Genomic DNA, 19614 nt, shown 5'->3' with positions numbered 1-19614 from the left:
CGGCAATGCCGGGTACTTCTGCTAGTAATTTATAAAGTGATTTTTCACCATTGAGTGATTAAAAAAACATTGCCTCAAACAGGGAACCATGATTGTCATGGGGCCCGCAAGGCTAACCCCTGCTCTAGCGGGGAAAATGGCCTTAAAACGATGATTCATTCATTCATTCATTCATTCAGTGATTGGGCCAAAAACAATATGTAGAACCATATCTCAAAAAGTTATAGATGGATTATGACAAAGCTTGGTGGATGATTGGGTATGTGACAAGAACAAGCTGATTAGATTTTGGTTCAGGCCCGATGCAGATCCGGCCTATCAGTGGGATAGAAAACGTTGCCGTTCTAGTTTCCAACTGCCCCCCATACCTACTCACCATGTCTCCATCCCTTCTGTCCCATTATTCAACACCCTCATTTTAAATATACCTCCCTTATACGATCAGTTATAAAAAAGAAAAAGAAAAAAAAGAAGTGTTTACCTTTTGTTTTTTTATTTTTCTCGCTTTCGGTTGACCACGTACAAGACAACTCCTGCCTACTTACTAAATATTCCCTTCATTAAACCAGTCCCTTTCTTCCATGCCTCAAAACGACCTCAAATAAATGTCATTCATCCTCGACTCATTTCTTAATTCATTCAGTCTTGAACTTTCCATCCTCATCTCCACTTCTTCCCGTCTCACTCCATCAATTGTAACAATAATTTTAAAATGTTCAACCTTCCTACATATTTAAGTCCAAATACTTTTCTCCCATTCTGCTTTCCCTTCTACCCATTTTGCTCTGTTCTTGGATCCATGCAAACTCATGCCTTATCGCCCCCCCCCCCACCCCCCCACCCAGCTTACCCAGCCCCCACACCCCTGCTTATCCAGCACCCCACCCACTCCTTCAGTCCTTCAGCCCTTGATAGAATCACAATCTGATTCCAGCAGTCTCTTCCACATACGCAATGGTTTCAACTGTCACCATGTCAATTGGCTGGGTGTTAGTACGTCTTCAACCAGCCATGGCATTGCAGCAAAGGCTTCTGTGACTCCATGGGCCTCACCCATTCGGTGAACTTTCCGACCCGGATTTCTCCCAGTGGCACATCCTCCCTTCTGAACTTGGTAACGATGAGTTTTCCCACCAACGTCTCCTGTTACTCTTCTGCTCTAATAGGTTCATCTGATAAAGTGATTGTGAGAGTCAACGTCAATATGGCTATCATCAAAGATCTGCCTCAGTACGGCAGAGTCTGGGAGTTCACTCAAGCTGACTGGCAGCGTTTGAAGAATGCCTTCATGTAATGACTGATACTTCATTTCTACCTCTCCTGATATTAATACTGCATGGCAATCCTTCGACCAAGAAAATATATTGCAGGGCAATTCCATTGCTTTCCCTTATCCACAGATTTATACCATCTCGTCTGCAGTTATCACACTCATCTTATCGCCCCTGATACACAGAATGCTGTGCTGAGATTTCCATAAAACAACTTGCCTTCTCTTCCTGAAAGGCAATTCCAGCCGAACACAACCTCAGATCATTCCAACGCCCAGAACAAATGTCCACTTTCAGGAGAGCCAGAAAACAACACCTAGACAACCTCAAGGCTGAACTCTCAAACCTGCCTCCTCCTTCACAGACATAGTGGCACCTTGTCTCGGTCTGTCCTGGTGTATGTTCCCCCTCCATCTCTTCCCTCACTTCAAATAAAACAGCTGGCTGCTCATGAGAAGGCCGAATGCCTCATTTGTGTTTGCTTCCAAAGCTTGAACTCAACACTAGCCTCCCAACACCTACCGACCCTGCCCTTTCGTACCCAACTGCTCCTGGAAACTGCGTTTCTCACCTGAGAAGATGAGATGTTTCTCGCTTACCTCTACTCCAATTCTCCAAAGGGCCGGATGGCATCAATACACGCATCCTAAAAACCTGCTCTGCTGCTCTTGCTCATCCTCTTTCTGCTGTTCACACAAACATTCTCTCTGGGTCAATTTATGTTCGCCTGTAAGTTGGCAAATATCACTGCAATACATAAACATGGTGCAAAATAGATCCTCTTAACTACAGGCCTATTAGCTTGCTTCCAATTCAAAACAACATCATGGAATCCATCATTGCAGTTGATGTCAAATCATTCCTATTCTCTAGTTCAGCCTCATCTCAGATCATCAGTTGTGTTTCAGACCGAGTCATTATACCCTAGACACACTGCTTCTGCTCTCTCAACAATAGATGGAAGCCCTCAATCTCAGACAGGAGATCAGAGCAGTCTCTCTGGACAAATGTCGAGCATTTGATAGTCTGGCATCCTGCCTTGATCTCCAAACTCTCTGATGATGGTATCCAAAAGGATACCTCTTCTCACTCACTGACTTCAAGTCCTGCAACCAGCATGTAGCTCGTAAAGGAATCTTCTCATGTCCTTGTCCCATCAAGGCTGGAGTGCACCAAGGCAGTTTATTGGGCCCAGTTGTTCTTAATCTTCAATGTGTTACGGATTTATGTGAATTTATGTGAATTACTATTCAGGTCATTGCTTATTAATGTTTAGTCGGTTAAAGGTTGTTGTGATTAAAGGGTCAGGAGCCCTTCTGGGGAAAAGGAGACCGGAAACGGAAGAAGAAAGACACGAGGTCCGGGAGAAGCGGCGATCTTCTTCCTCTTCCTCGCCGAGCTCCGACGCGAGCGGTATCGATATTGAGCAGCGTGGGGAACGCTGCGTTTGAAAGCCCGTCTGGCGAGAGGAGTTACCTGGGCGGGGTAATTACCCATTTACACGTCAAGTCGCCGTGGGTTCGTGCACGGAACCAAGCGTCCGGCACAGTTCGCCTCACCGTCTACAAGGAGGCGTACGGGTCACACCTTGGGCCTCGCGCGCGTTGCAAGCCGCGCTTGGTTTTGCCCCGTTGCTTGGCAAGGAGGTGTGCGCTGCAGCAGCTGTCCCCGGTACGAGACGTGCACGTTTGGAGCACGTCCGCCCGGGGTTCGTTCAACCGCCCGTGTGCGGAGAAGAGAGACATTGTGAGGGACAGTGACCCAAGTGGTCGTGAGTGGGGAAAGGGGGGAACACATATGTAAGATGGCCATCTTTGTAATATTGATTGTTGATTGTTGATGGTTGTTGATTGCTCGGGGAATATATTATTGATTATTCCGGATCCTTGGTGTGGGGTTTCTTCTTGACCGGAATTCATATTGATTGCGTTACGAAAGCGTACAAACCATATATCTTTCTGGCGGGGTCCTCCCACGGTCCGGTGGTCACCCAGACCAGGTAGTTACCGGGAGGACCACGTAACAAATGGTAAAGGCCAAATGCCTCAATTCTGTGTTTGCTTCCAACTCTATAAAGGGAAGAGGAAGAGGAGAAGAAGAAGGTGTTTCTGATTCCCTGGAAAATCCTGCTCATCTCTTTGCTGATTACTCCACCCTCTGCTATATAATCTCATCGTTCAGATAGGCCAGCAGCAGCCTCTTCCCTCTGCAGAACTTGATAGAATCAGGAGCTGGTCCAACACTCGGAATATGTCTTTCAACCCTGACAAATCACACACAAAAATCACACACAAAAATCACACACAAAAATCACACACAAAAATCACACACAAAAATCACACACACAAATCACACACACAAATCACACACACAAATCACACACACAAATCACACACACAAATCACACACACAAATCACACACACAAATCACACACACACACACACACACACACACACACACACACACACACACACACACACACACACACACACACACACACACACACACACACACACACACACACACACACACACACACACACACACCAAATAACTATTTAGATTATTGAACAGAATTAAATAATTAAATTAATATATGTGGGAAAATTACATGCCCAGACCAGGAATCGAACCCAGGTCCTCTGGAAAACCGTGTGCCCCAGAAGCATCGACAGAAAGAGAGTGGCAAACATATGTATGGGAAAATTGCATGCTCAGTCAGGGTCGCCCAGATAGCTGAGATGGCAGAGCACTGGAACGGTTTTCCAGAGGACCCGAGTTCGATTCCTGGTCTGGGCATGTAATTTTCCCACATATATCAATTTAAAGAACTATTTGCAAACCCTCCCATATACTTCCGAAACAAACCACTTGAAGAGGTTAAGCCAAGCAAACATTTGGGCCTCACCATCAACCATGATCTTTCTTCGGCAGACCATATTTCCAAGATGGGCTCCAAAGGCAGCCACCGACTGGGCATCCTCAATCATGCAAGTTATTTCCTTGGCCAATCTGAACTTTTGACAACCAAAAAGGCCTTCATTCACAGCTTGGAGTACTGCTCTCCCCTGTCTCACACCTTATCCTTCCTGACGCAATGGAAAGCAAGGCCCTCAAAATGAACGGGACCTCCCGCGACGAAGCCAAGTGTCTAGGCCTGTTACTTTTGTATCACAGATGGATTGAGTTGGTGGCCTCTCTGTATTGTACTCCCTCCTTTTTGGTCTTGCGTCTCCTGCCCTCTTGGCTCTGTCCCTCCCAGGTTTCTGCAGGGCACACATGGTGTGCTAGTAAACCTCTTCTTGTTAAACTCTTAAAATCCAGGCTCACTGCTCACCTCCACTCATTTGTTCCTCTTTTCTCTCACCTGCAGAACCAACTCCCCAGTTAGTGCAGTCATATTCTTCCCTCCAGGGCTTCAAGACAGCTGTTCACCACTACCTCAGGTCAACCCCCATCCATACTAGTGATCTCTTATACCCCTAATGACCACGCTCCCAAGCACTCCCTTTTCCCAGGTGGCTGTGATCAACACCCCCCCCCCCTCCGCCCAACCCCCCTTCGCCTATTTTTGTTTGTTAGTAGATGGTTTGTTCCTTTTGTTTAATCCCCACTATCCCCTTCCTGCTGCATTTCACCTTGTTAACCCCCATGTGTCCTTCCCCCAATCCCCCTAATCAGTTCCACACCTCTAACTCTGCTGTTGGTGTTTCCCCCTTTCCATTTTGTTCCATTCCATTCTGCTCTTCTACAAGCCTCGACAATGTTTTCAAAAAATGTCAGGGAGATCATTTCCTTCCGGAAGGTTATTAAAGAACCAGCTGGGTTTCAATTGACAATATGACAGCTGAAATTACAGAGGTTTAGAACGATAATTAATCAATACTGCTGCCTTCAGCCAGACTTGAACCCATAACCTTTGGTACGTCATTCCAGGGTCCTAAAATACTGTACTGAGCGATTACAGTACCTGTGCTTTCAAACTTGTTGCCCAATTTGCAGACAGACAGGCCAGGCTTCCTGCAAGCTTCAACAATATCCCCATCCCCAATTTACCTTTTAAGTATTTTGTTCGGAGGCTGCACTAAAATATAAATAAATGAGAGAAGCTTTGAATTAAATTATTTGATTATTATCGTGCCCTTTCACCTCCAAAGCAATGTGCAGCCGATGTCCTTCCTGCCTTGTCCCGTTATTGCCAAATAGGCAATACAAATGTAATCAATCTTTATCCGATGATAAAATATAACCCGTCACTGGATAGTGCCGAACCAGCACTTGACCCTTGACTTGACTTGGTTTGAGTACCAGCTCACTGGTAATTCCCTGTTTGTCGTTAAAGGCAACAAAAAGGGTTGGCGTCAGGAAGGGCATCCGGCCGTAAAACATTGCTTCAAAAAGGGGACCGAAAAACAACAACAACCACGGCTCCCGAAAAAGGCCAACCCCCGCTTTGCGGGGAAAAATGGCCTCTAAAGGTTTTACTGGATAGTGCCGAACACATGGGAGTTGAAATCATTCGGCTCAAGGACAACGGCTCACCTGAAATGCTCAATGACCGGCAGGATCATCTCAGCCAACTGGTCCATGGATGGAAACTGGTATCTGGAAAAGCACACACATGTTAATAAAGTCACGCGCTCCGAAAACACCACGGTGGTATAAATCGACTTCGGAAGGATAGCAGTCTGAGAGTCAACACACACATGATGTTATTTAACGGTATGACAGGGAAACAAACTCGAGACCATGAGATCTTAAGCCAGCCACCTTAACCGTTAAGCTAACACCCGCCTTTTGATACAGGTCACAATGACACAATCGCACTGAACTACGCCACCGCAGGTTACCGTTAACGAAGCCTGGTGGGCTTTCAGGATGAGCAACGCCTTACCCAGAGGGAAACTGCGGAGCATCTTGCTGGGCTCCAGGAGCATCGATGTGGTACACGGCAAAGTGCTTCATGATCTCCTGCATGTCTTCGTAGTTGAACAGTGTGTTGAAGCACATTTGGTCTGAATAAAGATGAAAAGGAGGGGTGAGGGAATCGGGTCAGGGATATAAAACACAGGCTATGTAGCAATTACCGTTATCCTTGTCAATTTGAGTATAAAAAAAAAAAAAGGGTTAGGGTTAGGGTTATTAGGGTTAGGGTTAGGGTTAGGGTTAGGGTTGTCAATTTGAGTGAAAAACAAAAATAAAATACCTTAATTACTGGATCATGGTACTGGCGATCGCTCACCTACTCTTTGTAAAGGACACCGTGGGATCTTTAACATCCACCAAGGAATGCTAGCATACGGGACAACCGTTTAACGTCCATCCGAGGGACGGTACACTGATGAATCACCCTGCCTGTGAAACACCGGGATGACAGTTTATACCTGGGTCAGGATTTGAACGCAGGCTAGACAGCTTTAGCGGTAAGTGTGCGTACCTATACACCATGCTGTCTGCCCTAAGAATAAAATAATTAAACAGGTATGACACGAAAAACACAAACAAACACTACACAGGGAAAGATGGGAGAATCTCAGAGTGAGAACGGCGAACAGAGAACACAAAAGCTCGGGCAAAGAGAGACGACAAAGATCGTTTTTCTGAGTTTGTACATTTTAAATGACGTTAAAGTGATTTCGCGGTGTGTAAAAAGCATGTTAACCTTTTAAACATGCAGACTCGAAGTTAAAGGAATCAAACAGACTGTTGATTGAAAATAATATGTACACACACCCGCTTGCTGTTCGTTTCGGACCAAATGCCAACACCAGCATTAGAGATGACCAATATCACCACCATCACATTGACAACAAACTTTTCTCTCCCCATTAACCTGATAACCCTGTTAACTTCAGCTTAACCTCTTTCCTAATTGGTTCATTCCCTTGTCTGCCATGCCCACAGGTCGTCCCACTGAAAGTATGTGTTGCCTTTGTACCCTCTTTAACCTCTCTTCCGTGAGCCTCAGCCATGTAAGGAAAAAACCCAGCCTTTTCCAAATGGGAGCTCCAACTCTAAACCTGCATTGCCTTCAGAAAGTATTCACACCCCTTTGACTTTTTTCACATTTTGTTCTTACAGCCTCAATTAAAAATGTATTAAACTGAGATGTTTTGTCACCGATCCACACATAATAACCCTATAATGTCAGTGGATGCTATTTTATTTTATTAGAACTTTTTTACAAAGTAATTAAAAATGAATTACAGAAATATCTAATTTACATAAGTATTCAACCCCCTGAGCCAATACTTTGTAGGAGCACCTTTGGCAGCGATTACAGCTTCGCATTTTCTTGGGTATGTCTGTATCAGCTTTGCACATCTGTATTTGGGGAGTTTCTCCCATTTTTCCTTGCAGATTTCCTCGAGCTCTGTCAAGTTGGATTGGGAGCGTCGGTGAACAGGAATCTTCAAGTCTTTCCACCGATTCTCAATGGGATTCAGGTCTGGGCATTGGCTGAGCCACTCAAGGACTTTCATATTCTTGTTCTGAAGCCATTCCAGTGTTGCTTTGGCTGTATGCTTGGGGTTATTGTCCAATTGCAACATAAATATTCACCGCAGTCTTTGGTCTTTTTCACTCTGAAGCAGGTTCACCTCAAGGATTTGCCTGAATTTGGCTCCATTCATTGTTCCCTCCATCCTTACAGGTCTCCCAGTCCCTGCTGCTGAAAAGCATCCCCATAGCATGATGCTGCCACCACCATGCTTCACAGTAGGGATGGTGTTAGATGGGTGATGGGCTGTGCTCAGTTTCCGCCAGATATAGCGCTTTGCATTCAGGCCAAATAATTCAATTTTCACATCAACAGACAGAATATTTTGCCTCATGCTCCAAGTCTTTCACATGCCTTTTTTTTTGCAAACTAGCGGCGTGCTGTCATGTGACTTTTTCTCAGGAGTGGCTTCCGTCTGTCCATTCTCCCATAAAGTCAAGACTTGTGAAGTGCTGCAGAGATTGTTGTCCTTCCGGCAGGTTCTCCCATCTAAGCCAAGGTGCTCTGTAGTTCTGTCAGAGAGTGGTCATTGGGTTCTACCTCATTGACCAAGGTCCTTCTTGCCTGGTTGATCAGTTTGGTCAGATGGCCAGCTCTAGGAAGAGTCTGGGTAGATCCATATTCTTTCCATTTCCTGATGATGGAGCTCACTGTACTATTGTGTACTTTCAACACTTCAATAACGGACAGTTCCTTGGACTTCATTGTAGAGTTTCTGCTCTGGCATGCACTGCCAACTGTGGGACCTTATTTATATCCAAAAGTGTATTTCTTTCGAAATAATGTCCAATCAATTGAGTTGGTCAGAGGTGGACTCCAATCAAGTTGTAGAGACATCTCAAGGATGATCAAAGGAAATTGGATGCACCTGACTCAATTTGGAGTGTCATAGCAAAAGGGTTGAATACTAATTGACTCGACATTTAATTTTAAATTATTTTGTAAAAATCTCCCAAAAAATACCCATTTGACATTATAGGGTAGCGATCAGTGTCATTATAGGCATTATAGGGTGACATTATAGGGTATTATGTGCGATCAGTGACAAAAAATCTCAATTTTATCCATTTTAAAATCGGGCTGCAACAACAAAATGTGAAAACGTCAAGGGGTATGAATACTTTCTGAAGGCATTGTACACATCCTCTGAACCTTCTGAATTCTTCCCGAGAATGACCAAACACCCCAGTTATCCTCCTTGATACCACAATAACCGGATTTTATTTTCTTATGGGAACTTGTATCATATGTCGATTCTTCCTTCCCGACGGATACGGATGTTATTCACCGACGGTCCATTTCCTCCACTACAAAGAGGATGAGCATTTGCATCCAATCAGGAAGTGTTGTTATGACTTGGGAAGCCACTCAGTCAATCCCGTCAGATTACAAGGTGGAAATAAGGCACAGCACGGCTTGGAAACCACCTTTCAGGTTGTTAACACCAATTCGATTGAATTTGTCTTCCAGGGTTATGTTGATTTAAAACTACACCGAGAAAAAACAAAAACAAATCCAAAATACCCCAAAATATTACAGGTACTGTATACAGTTTTTCCTAACCAAAGCCAGCATTCTGTGCCAGACAGTCACATGGTGGGGTCTGAAGGTGACCTTGATAACCACGCCGCGAGCTGCTCGGGACGCACGCTATGCACTCAGACTACTAATTATGCTGCCTTATGGCCTACTTCACGTGAAGATAGTACGCAGAAAGCAATGGACACATTCTATGGAATGTGTGAATTTAAGAGGAAGATGGCGTATGGGTGAAGCAGAGATGCAAATTTGGGCGATGATGGGCATGGAGAAACAAACGATTCACCGAATGAGAGACACTCATTCCTCTTGGGATGAGCTCGGATTCTAGACACTCATTATCTGTTCTCCTTTTGCAACAACGCTACAAATAATGTTTGCAGTCAAGGGGAACTACCGGTTTATTTTCTATTATTTTGTGAATATTGGCAAACAAAGAAATAAACAAATTATTATTATTTTTTTTCCCCCAAAACCATTAAGTTTTTTCCCCAAAACTCTGGTTCGGCCGAATAGAATAGAAGCGTTAACAGCAGGTATTGGTGGTTCCACAGCAACAATCCAAATTGGATATTATGTTTTAATCACCAGTCTGTCGCAACAAAACAGGAAAATCACCACATTGGTCCAAGTTTGCAGTTCAACTTGCATTTGCAGCCATATTTCCCACCGATGACATCATCTCACCCACAATCAATTTTCAGAGGGGGGCATTTTGCAGTAAGGTCCATCCCAAATCACTTTATGAATAAAAAAATATAAAAAACACCTTTAGAGGCCATTTTTCCCCGCAAGCGGGGGTTGGCCTTTTTCGGGAACTGTGGTTGTTGTTGTTTTTCGGTCCCCTTTTTGAAGCAATGTTTTACGGCTGGATGCCCTTCCTGACGCCAACCCTTTTTGCCGCCTTTAACGACAAGCAGGGAATTACCAGTGAACTGGTACTCAATTAGCCGACCTCGGAAGGATGACAGGCTGAGTCAACCCCCCAGGCGTTAATTCAGCAATCGACCGGGATTCGAACCCAGGATCCTAGGATCCTAAGCCGGCACCCTAGCCGCTAGCCCAACACCAGGGATCACTTTATGAATATAGTGTAGCGGCTACCGCTGGGTTTTCACAATCGCCTTGCACCTATCAAGGACGCGGAGCGATCACCATGCCGGGCTCGTCCAGGACGCCCGGGCAGGCTCGCCCTCAACTTGCCAGGCCGCAGCCAGGACGCTGGGCCACGCCCCCTCTCGCCTTTCCTGGGCAAACGCTCCGGGATAATATGTATATATATTGCTGCCCGATAAACGGGCTTTTCAGAGTGCCTGAGTGTTTGGTTTGATTAAAGCAACTCGGATGAATTCCAGCTTTTTGTCGCGTCCATTCTTCCGATCGACGTGGGAGCCCCAGCTCCTTCAATACTTTATTATTTGTAGACACAGAAACCACTAACTATAAAATACAGTAGAATGAAGAATTAATCTTGCTTCGTGAAGGTGAGTGTTGATCTGCGTCGGTGGACAAGTAGAACAATGGATGAAATCCACAGCACGTTGGGCGTATGATAACCACCATGGATGGAAAGGAAGGAGAAGGTGACATTTTGAAAGTTAACCCTCGTTGAAGGAAAAGAGTATCAATGCTTCATTGAAGCCTCATTGCTCAGATGAACGTTTAATACCCAAACAGTCAGCTTCTCCTTATTTTCCATGGTGGTTGGTATACCATAAATGTCATCTCGATTCCACCCATCAAATACAATACACTGTCTGACGATGTACAAATTACATTTGCTGTAATCACGTTGGCAGGTGGGGAATGGTATAACCACCTTTAGAGGCCATTTTTCCCCGCAAAGCGGGGGTTGGCCTTTTTCGGGGACCGTGGTTGTTGTTGTTTTTTGGTCCCCTTTTTGAAGCAATGTTTTACGGCCGGATGCCCTTCCTGACGCCAACCCTTTTTGTCGCCTTTTTACGACAACCAGGGAATAACAGGTGGGGAATGGTATAACACCTGTAATTCACAAAGTGGGTCATTTGGGCAATGTCTTGCAAATAACCAAATCAATGTTATTAAAGAACAACTAATAAGGGCAAATCCATTAGTACTTCACCATCGACCACATTTTGGCAGACGGTTAGAGCGAGCTGCCCTACAGTTCTGAAAAACGCAATTTATGCAAAAGTTTAGATTGTAGTTTTGACCTTGCGGATCACAAAACTGCCCCCCGCAGAACGACATGTCGCAAACCGATCGAGCCTTCGGGACGGACGAGAACCACCAGGAACGCATTGACTTCGCTTCTCTCGTGACAATCCGTTAGAATTTACTCCACAGATATAAAATATCTTATCAAGGAGCTACGGCATGCTCTTTTTGGATGACTCGAGATAAAGCAAAACCGTTTGAGAGCTTTCCCCGACATGGTATGAAACAATGCTGGTGAATTTTTTTTTGTTCGAGCGGCACCGAGTCAGAGCAAAACTGTTCACGGACCTATTAGTTGAAGATCAGCAAGTGCAAATGAAATGTTAACAAGCGTTACGGCTAGGTCCCCCGTCGGTGAAGTGATGTGAGTTGACAAAGTGGAAGACGCAAGGCGGCCATCTTGGATTTTGACGTGGCGACCCAATTTTCAATAGCGTTCTTCCTTATGCGTAGATACACCCACACACCCGATTAGAAGTTGGTACTTCGCTTATTTTTCAAGATATTTCACTCACAAGGTTGACATATATGGGTGCGGCCATCTTGGATTTTGAAGGGGCGACCCAATTTTCAATAACGTTCTTCCCTATGCCTAGATACACCCACACACCCGATTAGAAGTTGGTACTTCGCTTATTTTTCAAGATATTTCACTCACAAGGTTGACATATATGGGTGCGGCCATCTTGGATTTTGAAGGGGCGACCCAATTTTCAATAGCGTTCTTCCTTATGCCTAGATACACCCACACACCCGATTAGAAGTTGGTACTTCGCTTATTTTTCAAGATATTTCACTCACAAGGTTGACATATATGGGTGCGGCCATCTTGGATTTTGAAGGGGCGACCCAATTTTCAATAACGTTCTTCCCTATGCCTAGATACACCCACACACCCGATTAGAAGTTGGTCCTTCGCTTATTTTTCAAGATATTCCGCTCACAAGGTTCAACGCACGCATGCACACACACACGGACGGAGGGGAAAACCATAGTCCCCCTTTCGCTCCGCGGTGCGACGGGGGACAATAATAACAAATGTTTGTCAACTACCCGAGTACGCTACGAGGGGAAAATGAAAGCCCCCACCTCCACCCCCCATGAAAAAAAATGGTCTTGCATTGAAACTGGGCACAGATGTCCTTCACTCTATCGTTTCAACATATCTGGTTCAATCTCCAGTCCAGTCACATCTTTCCCAGTGTTGGGTGGGTGTGTCAAGTTTCCTGATGCCACTGGAATGAAAATAGTCTTTTTTAATTAAGATAAGCGTGAAGAAGATGAAGATGACGAGGGTGAAGGAGATGAAGATGAAGATGATGAGGGTGAAGGAGATGAAGATGAAGATGATGAGGGTGAAGGAGATGAAGATTATGAGGGTGAAGGTGAAGAAGAATAAGATGAGGGTGACTATGAAGAATATGAGGGTGAAGGAGATGAATATGACGATGACGAGGGTAAAAGAGATGAAGATGAAGATGAGGGTGAAGATGAAGAAGATACTGAGGGTGAAGAGGAAGAAGAATAAGATAAGGGTGAAGAATATGAGAGTGAAGGAGATGAATATGACGATGAGGGTGAAGATGAAGAAGATACTGAGGGTGAAGAGGAAGAAGAATAAGATAAGGGTGAAGAAAATGAGGGTGAAGATGAGGAAGATGAGGGTGAAGAGGATCTAAAGATAAAATTATTGATAAAAATGAAACATCCTCGAATGCAGGTCTGTACAAACCAGGTTATTCTTGGAGGAAAGTAAAACGTGGAGGTTTAGGACAATCAGATAATGCTGTGATAGTCATCGGTACCCTGAAGCACACCACAAATCAAACTCACGATTAAGGCCGATGTCATGGTACGTCATGATGACTGGCTTGTTGGCACGTGGTGTGCCACGTACGGTAACATGCAGCATCCCATACGGAGTCTCCACATCGTGCTCCTGCAAACAGCACGGTCATTGTTCAGCAAGGCAGTACCGAGTCCGAAGGCAATGACTACCCCTTGTCGTTGGTACACAAACGTGGGCTTCCTGAGACCACCTCGCCATCAGCAAATTCCAAATTGTATTTATGCATTCAACATGTTCAGTTTAGAGTATGTCAACGTAGCGATTTATCTTCCGACATGCACCTAAATTAACCATATTGAATATGGTCTGCGGAGCGCAAAAATTATGGTTAAATGCATCCCAGGCAAAAATCCAAAGTTTATTGTGTCCGTCTCTTGGCATGCGTTCATTTGCAGAACTCGCAAATGGAAAAATTTAAAGATTTGGCCAAGACGCCAGCACGCAATGGTCTACTCTTTTGGAAAGGAACCGTAAGATCTGGTCCCTTCCAAAGGGTGGCGTACTCAGATGCAACGGCAGCCCTACGAAGCACCAATGATAAACGGTTGGGTCAGAAATCGAATTCAGGACAAAGCTGCTCAAAGGTGAGAAGGCTACCTGCCCCAGAGCTGTCCTGTAAGGCCACAATCAAACTGTGATGTGCAAAGGCTCAATGGAACAAGGGCATGGGACCAAGGGGAAGAACTGCAAGAAGGGATAATGTCCTCGAGCCACTGACGTCCGCCTTCCGACGGAATATTGATATACGAGAAAAGTCCCAAAAAAACAAGAGGCGATCTGACAAGTCACGTGACCTGTCAGTCACCCAACATGGCACAGAGAACGCTCATACAGGATACCAATTCCGAACCAACTCGTACATTTTCTTGCCCGGAGCTCTGTGAGAGCCATCCATTTCCCATCGATGGACCTAACACTCAGAGCAATAATATCATTGGAACCTCAAACAAATTCACTTCAACACAGCAACTCTCCCCGGCATCGTTACGTGAAGTTTGATGTAAAAACACTTTGCATTTGACCTTCATCATCAACCTCAAAGCTGTAGACCCCCAAGGTGTGTCACCAATTACCAACGGAAGAGAGAAACAACTCCAATCCACTAGGATCTCCAACCATGTTAAACACATTATTAACGCACAGGTTGTAAACCTGGTGCGTTATAGCGTTTGCCTGGGAATTTCTGTCTCTCCAAAAGTGAAGCTCCAACAGTGTAGACGTTTCTGTCGCTCAGATGTGTAGACAGTTTCTGTCGCTCAGATGTGTAAACATGACGTCATCAAATCTATATTTAGGCTAACCATGGGCTACCCCTTTGGCTGGTACGCGGCCGCTCGCTAGTACATAATATAGGATATATTTGTTATATGTTATGTTATAGGATATATAGGATATATGTTATATGATATAGGATATATATAGGATAGGTTATAGGATATATATGTTATAGGATAGGAATATAGGACCCAAATGACCCAGAGGACCCAAATGACCCAGAGGACCCAAATGACCCAGAGGACCCAAATGACCCAGAGGACCCAAATGACCCAGAGGACCCAAATGACCCAGAGGACCCAAATGACCCAGAGGACCCAAATGACCCAGAGGACCCAAATGACCCAGAGGACCCAAATGACCCAGAGGACCCAAATGACCCAGAGGACCCAAATGACCCAGAGGACCCAAATGACCCAGAGGACCCAAATGACCCAGATGACCCAAATGACCCAAATGACCCAGAGGACCCAGAGGACCCAAATGACCCAGAGGACCCAAATGACCCAGAGGACCCAAATGACCCAGAGGACCCAAATGACCCAGAGGACCCAAATGACCCAGAGGACCCAAATGACCCAGAGGACCCAAATGACCCAGAGGACCCAAATGACCCAAATGACCCAGAGGACCCAAATGACCCAGAATTTCTGTCTCTCCAAAAGTGAAGCTCCAACAGTGTAGACGTTTCTGTCGCTCAGATGTGTAGACAGTTTCTGTCGCTCAGATGTGTAAACATGACGTCATCAAATCTATATTTAGAAACCAATTTTACAAAAACCATGGCATAATTTCAAATCTTGACCCGAGATGATAATTATGCTACATCATAATTTCCATGTGCCAACCTGGGCGGAATCCAAGTGGATTCACTTGTTATTATTATTATTATTATTATTATTATTATTATTATTATTATATTCAGAAGACGTACTCTTGCCAGTTTATACTAAACGGTGTTTACAAATCATGCAAGTCATCCAACACTGAACCGAGACCATCACACCGATACATCTTCCTCTACAGAATACATTGGATTGATAAAAACTCTATTTTAGTTTACAGTATTCAGGATGGCCAATGAGATCAGGATTTCAAAACTGATTTCACAGATCTTCGAGCTCCATATGCAAGACCTCAAATCAAAGGATGCGTGTGCAGTCAAAGTGTACAAATGTGGATATGGACAGTGGGAATTTCTCTGAGAAATTTGTACATTTTAAGACGATGCACATGACCATCATCATAATCAAAATCATCTTGATTTCAGGCGAACTGCAGATTTGAAGGCCTGCCTCAATGCATGTTGGGGTTTTGGCATATTCGTTGGCCAAGCATGGTTTTTTTTGGATATTTAATTAAGGCTCATATAAGAGCTAACACATATAACATGTAATAAAGGAAGCAGCAGACAAGAGGGGGAGAGAGGGAGGCACAACAGCAGGGAACAGGGACAACAGGAGGCTGGGGCAGGGTACACGGGATAAACAAGATGGACACTTTTTTTTTTTGGTATACAAGATCAAGGCTCGTGTAAGAGCTAACATTGATCACAAAGACAAACTGACACATAAAACATATGATAAAGGGAGCGGGAGACAAGATGGGGAGAGAGAGGGAAACACGCAAACACAACATTTGAAAGCAGGGACATCGGGAGATCTGTGGGAGGGAGGGGGCTTAGGGAGAGGAGGCATGGGAAGGGGGGTGGGGGGGGGGAGGAGGAAGATGGTGGTGAACAGCTGTTTTGAAGACCTGGAGGGAGGAGTGGGATTGAATTGAAGAGAGTGTGGAGTTCGTTCCAGAGACGGGAAAAATAGGAATGAAAGTGAAGGTGAGCAGAGAGTCTTGATTTTGGCAGTTTCACCAGAAGAGGGTTGCTGGCACATTTGTGCATCCTGAAAGAATACATGGGGGCAGAGCATAGACAGAGCAGGGAGAGCTAGACCAGAGATGTCGGAAGAAGACAAAGACCACCAACCTGCCTGCGGCGAGTAAGTGAAAGGCCCTCGGAGTTAGCTTCATAGTGGGAGATTCCAATGATTCTGAAAGCTTTGGTTTCAACAGCGTCAAGCCGAGCTAGGTGTGAGGCAGGAGCACCGGCCCAAAGGGGAGAGCAGTATTCCATTGAGCTGCGGATGAAAGTCTTGTATGTGGTGAGGAGCTCAGTGGTGCCAAGAAAGGACTTCACACGATGGAGGATGCCCAGACGACAACTGGCTTTGGAGGCCAGCTTGGAAATTTGGCTTTCCAACATCATGGCAGATAGTGAGACCCAAAAGCTTGAGTGACAGAACTTCTTTGAGAAGATTGAGAAAGTAGATGGGAGGGTTTTCAGATTGTCTTTTCAGAGAGACAGTGAGACAGTGAGTGTGAGGTTTGTCAGAATTCTCCAGCCTGAACAGGAAGAGATGAGAGAGAGAGCCACACGTTGACTATGACAGGAAAGGAAGTCCACGAGCCATGAGTGGTGATTTCCATTGATACCATAAGAAAGCCCCAAGCTCCACCTAGTTGGTGAGGGTTTGGGCAGAAATTTTCAATTTGGTCCTGGGATGCTGGTGATAACTTGCCTGCTCTTCATGAAATATACCATGGGGACTTGAGTGTCTGCCAACAACCAGTGCAGGCAGTCAGGTCTTCTGGCACAAGGTCCATCAAATGGACGGCACACACACTGATGGCTTGCCCTGCCTATGAAACGCCAGGATGGTAGTTTATAGCTGGGTTGATATTCAAACCCAGGCCGGAGGGCTTGGAGGAGAGTGTGTGTATCTGTAGTCTGTAGTGCACATGACAATACAAGGTATCTATTCCAAATGTTTGCCAAAAAGGATTATATGCAAACCTTATCAAAATCACTAACATTCAAACCAAGTCCACATAATGCCAAACAGATTTAACCCAAAATGCACCATAAACTTGAACATTTTCTGGTTCAAATCCACCAGGCAACCCGACTCCCCCACATCCAGTTTATCCTCACTTCATTTGTGCAATCTACAAGTTTTAAAATGCTAGTCCACACAAAATAAATTACTTGAGTAAGCAGTCATTTTCAGCTTAAAATCGTTTAAGAAATCAAATCCAACACCCATTTTGAAGCAAAGGTTTGGAAGAATATTGTCAAGCGAATCCTTCACGATTGCCAGTTCATTAATAAAGAAATAAAGAAAGAAGAAATAAAACCAATGAAACTGGGTGACGTCACCGTTACCATGGCCAGCTCTGCTCTTAACTCCGGTAAACAGACTCTTCATTCAATTTAAAACATTATCGGGATGATATCCCGGTGTGTACCCCGGTTTAGAATAGCTACACCGTTTCCCTGCGCATCGTAAGAAGCGACTAAGGGTTGGCGTCAGGAAGGGCATCCGGCCATAAAAACATTGCCTCAAACAGGGAACCATGATTGTCATGGGGCCCGCAAGGCTAACCCCCACTCTAGTACATACTTACTTTTTCCACATGCGAAATTTGCATTTATGTTTATTTAAATGATACAATTGACTTCAAAATGTAAATGTTTCATGATATTTGTTACATTATATCACCTTTATCTATCAATATTGTTGAAATGAAGATCAAATAGCTGTATGTTGAAAAAGTCAAAACTGTACATGGGGTGTACTTACTTTTTCGTGTGTGTGTGTGTGTGTATGTATATATGTATATTGTCCTGTGGATAGCTCTATAAAGACAGAGCACCCACGGATGGCTAATCAAGCTTTAATGAGGCGTTCACTTCAATCGATAGCGGATGATACGCGAGACGGAGTGAAGAATACCGACTTACCTGGTTGGCCTTGGTGATGTCTTCACCCTTTGAAAAGAAACTCAAACCGAGGCTGATTTTATATACAAAAATAAACGCGGCTTTATTGCCGGACCCCAGTACGAAGAAACGTGCCGGTAAAGCTAAACCCCCTAGTGAGCACTCTTACACACAGACTTGCACAACAGACAAATGGGGAGGATAAATTAAAATAAGCGTTGTGTTTGTGTGGTGCGAGCTTATCTCTGTCTAGCTGAGGTGTGTCAGGGTTCGTCAGGTCCGAGCACATCATCCAAGCCCCAAGCGTGCAGTCCGGACGCGGCTCCGGGTGGCAGAAATTAGGCCTCGATGCGCCCTCCACCAGGCCCACGTACGCCGCCACGGCAGGCCTTGCCTGCATGGTCGTCGCTCGCACGCGAGGCCCCGTACATGAACAACATGGGAGGATGATCGTCAGCGCTCCACCGTCTCTCCACCGTTCGTCGTCGCCCAACGAGCAAGGGTCCAAACGGAGAGATCCGACGCAAGAGAAGGCAAGAAAGGTCCGGGCAGGAAGGAATCCAAAGACGAGAGCGGGAAATGTCAGCCAGTGAGTGGTTTTACTGGCCGTCTCGTGACGTCAGCCCTCTTCCTCCTCCAACCAGTGCGTCGCTTCTTGCCTTTTCGAATATTCTTATCCGCCCGTTGCTTCCCATTGGCCGAGCGCTTCGTGCCCTTGGTGTCATCCCATCGTCGGTCGGTGGCCAATCAGTATCTCACTCCTTCCACCAATCACGGGCAAGCTTTCTGCCCCTCCCCTGACCAATCACACGTCCTTCCCTACTCTGCCAATCGACGACCTGCTTCTTACTTGCCCTTTGCCTTGACCAATTGCTGCCCCTCTGAGCGTGTCCATTGCCTGCCTGCTTGATGTGAGTTGCCATGCCAGCTGGCGATGCGGCTGGCTGCGGCTCCATTGGCGGTGCCCCAAACTGGCTTCCTGTGAGTCATATTGTTGTTGTGGCAGAGGGGGAATTTAAGTCATGTTTGTGGTGCAACTATTGGGCCTAACTAATATCTATGGTGCGTTGCCATATGGGACACAGGAATGATCACAGGTTTGACACACCGGGGAATTAGCATAATCCCTACTCTACCGATTACACGATCATCCTTGTATGATCAGTGATCACAGATATACACTTAATCCGACAAACCGCCTCAACAGATC

General features: G+C 45.3%; 1 protein-coding gene across 8 annotated transcripts in view; it reads right to left on the bottom strand.

Moving 5' to 3' along the window:
* LOC137427133 (protein NDRG3) overlaps positions 1 to 19614 on the bottom strand; it is a 210868-nt gene that overhangs the window by 45689 nt on the left and 145565 nt on the right. For all 8 annotated transcript variants that reach the window (XM_078778672.1, XM_068116325.2, XM_078778673.1 and 5 more), the window contains 3 exons: positions 13339 to 13444; positions 6166 to 6286; positions 5814 to 5876 (listed from right to left, as the gene is read on the bottom strand). In XM_078778672.1, coding sequence (XP_078634798.1) covers positions 5814 to 5876; positions 6166 to 6286; positions 13339 to 13444 — 290 coding nt within the window. The remainder of the gene's footprint in view (positions 1 to 5813; positions 5877 to 6165; positions 6287 to 13338; positions 13445 to 19614) is intronic.

Source organism: Myxine glutinosa, chromosome 5 (assembly GCF_964187855.1).
Source record: "Myxine glutinosa chromosome 5, kmMyxGlut1.1, whole genome shotgun sequence".
In the NCBI taxonomy this organism is placed as follows: Eukaryota; Metazoa; Chordata; class Myxini; order Myxiniformes; family Myxinidae; genus Myxine; species Myxine glutinosa.
The sequence above is the reverse complement of the archived record's forward strand: the minus strand, read 5'-3'. Positions and strand labels throughout refer to the sequence as shown.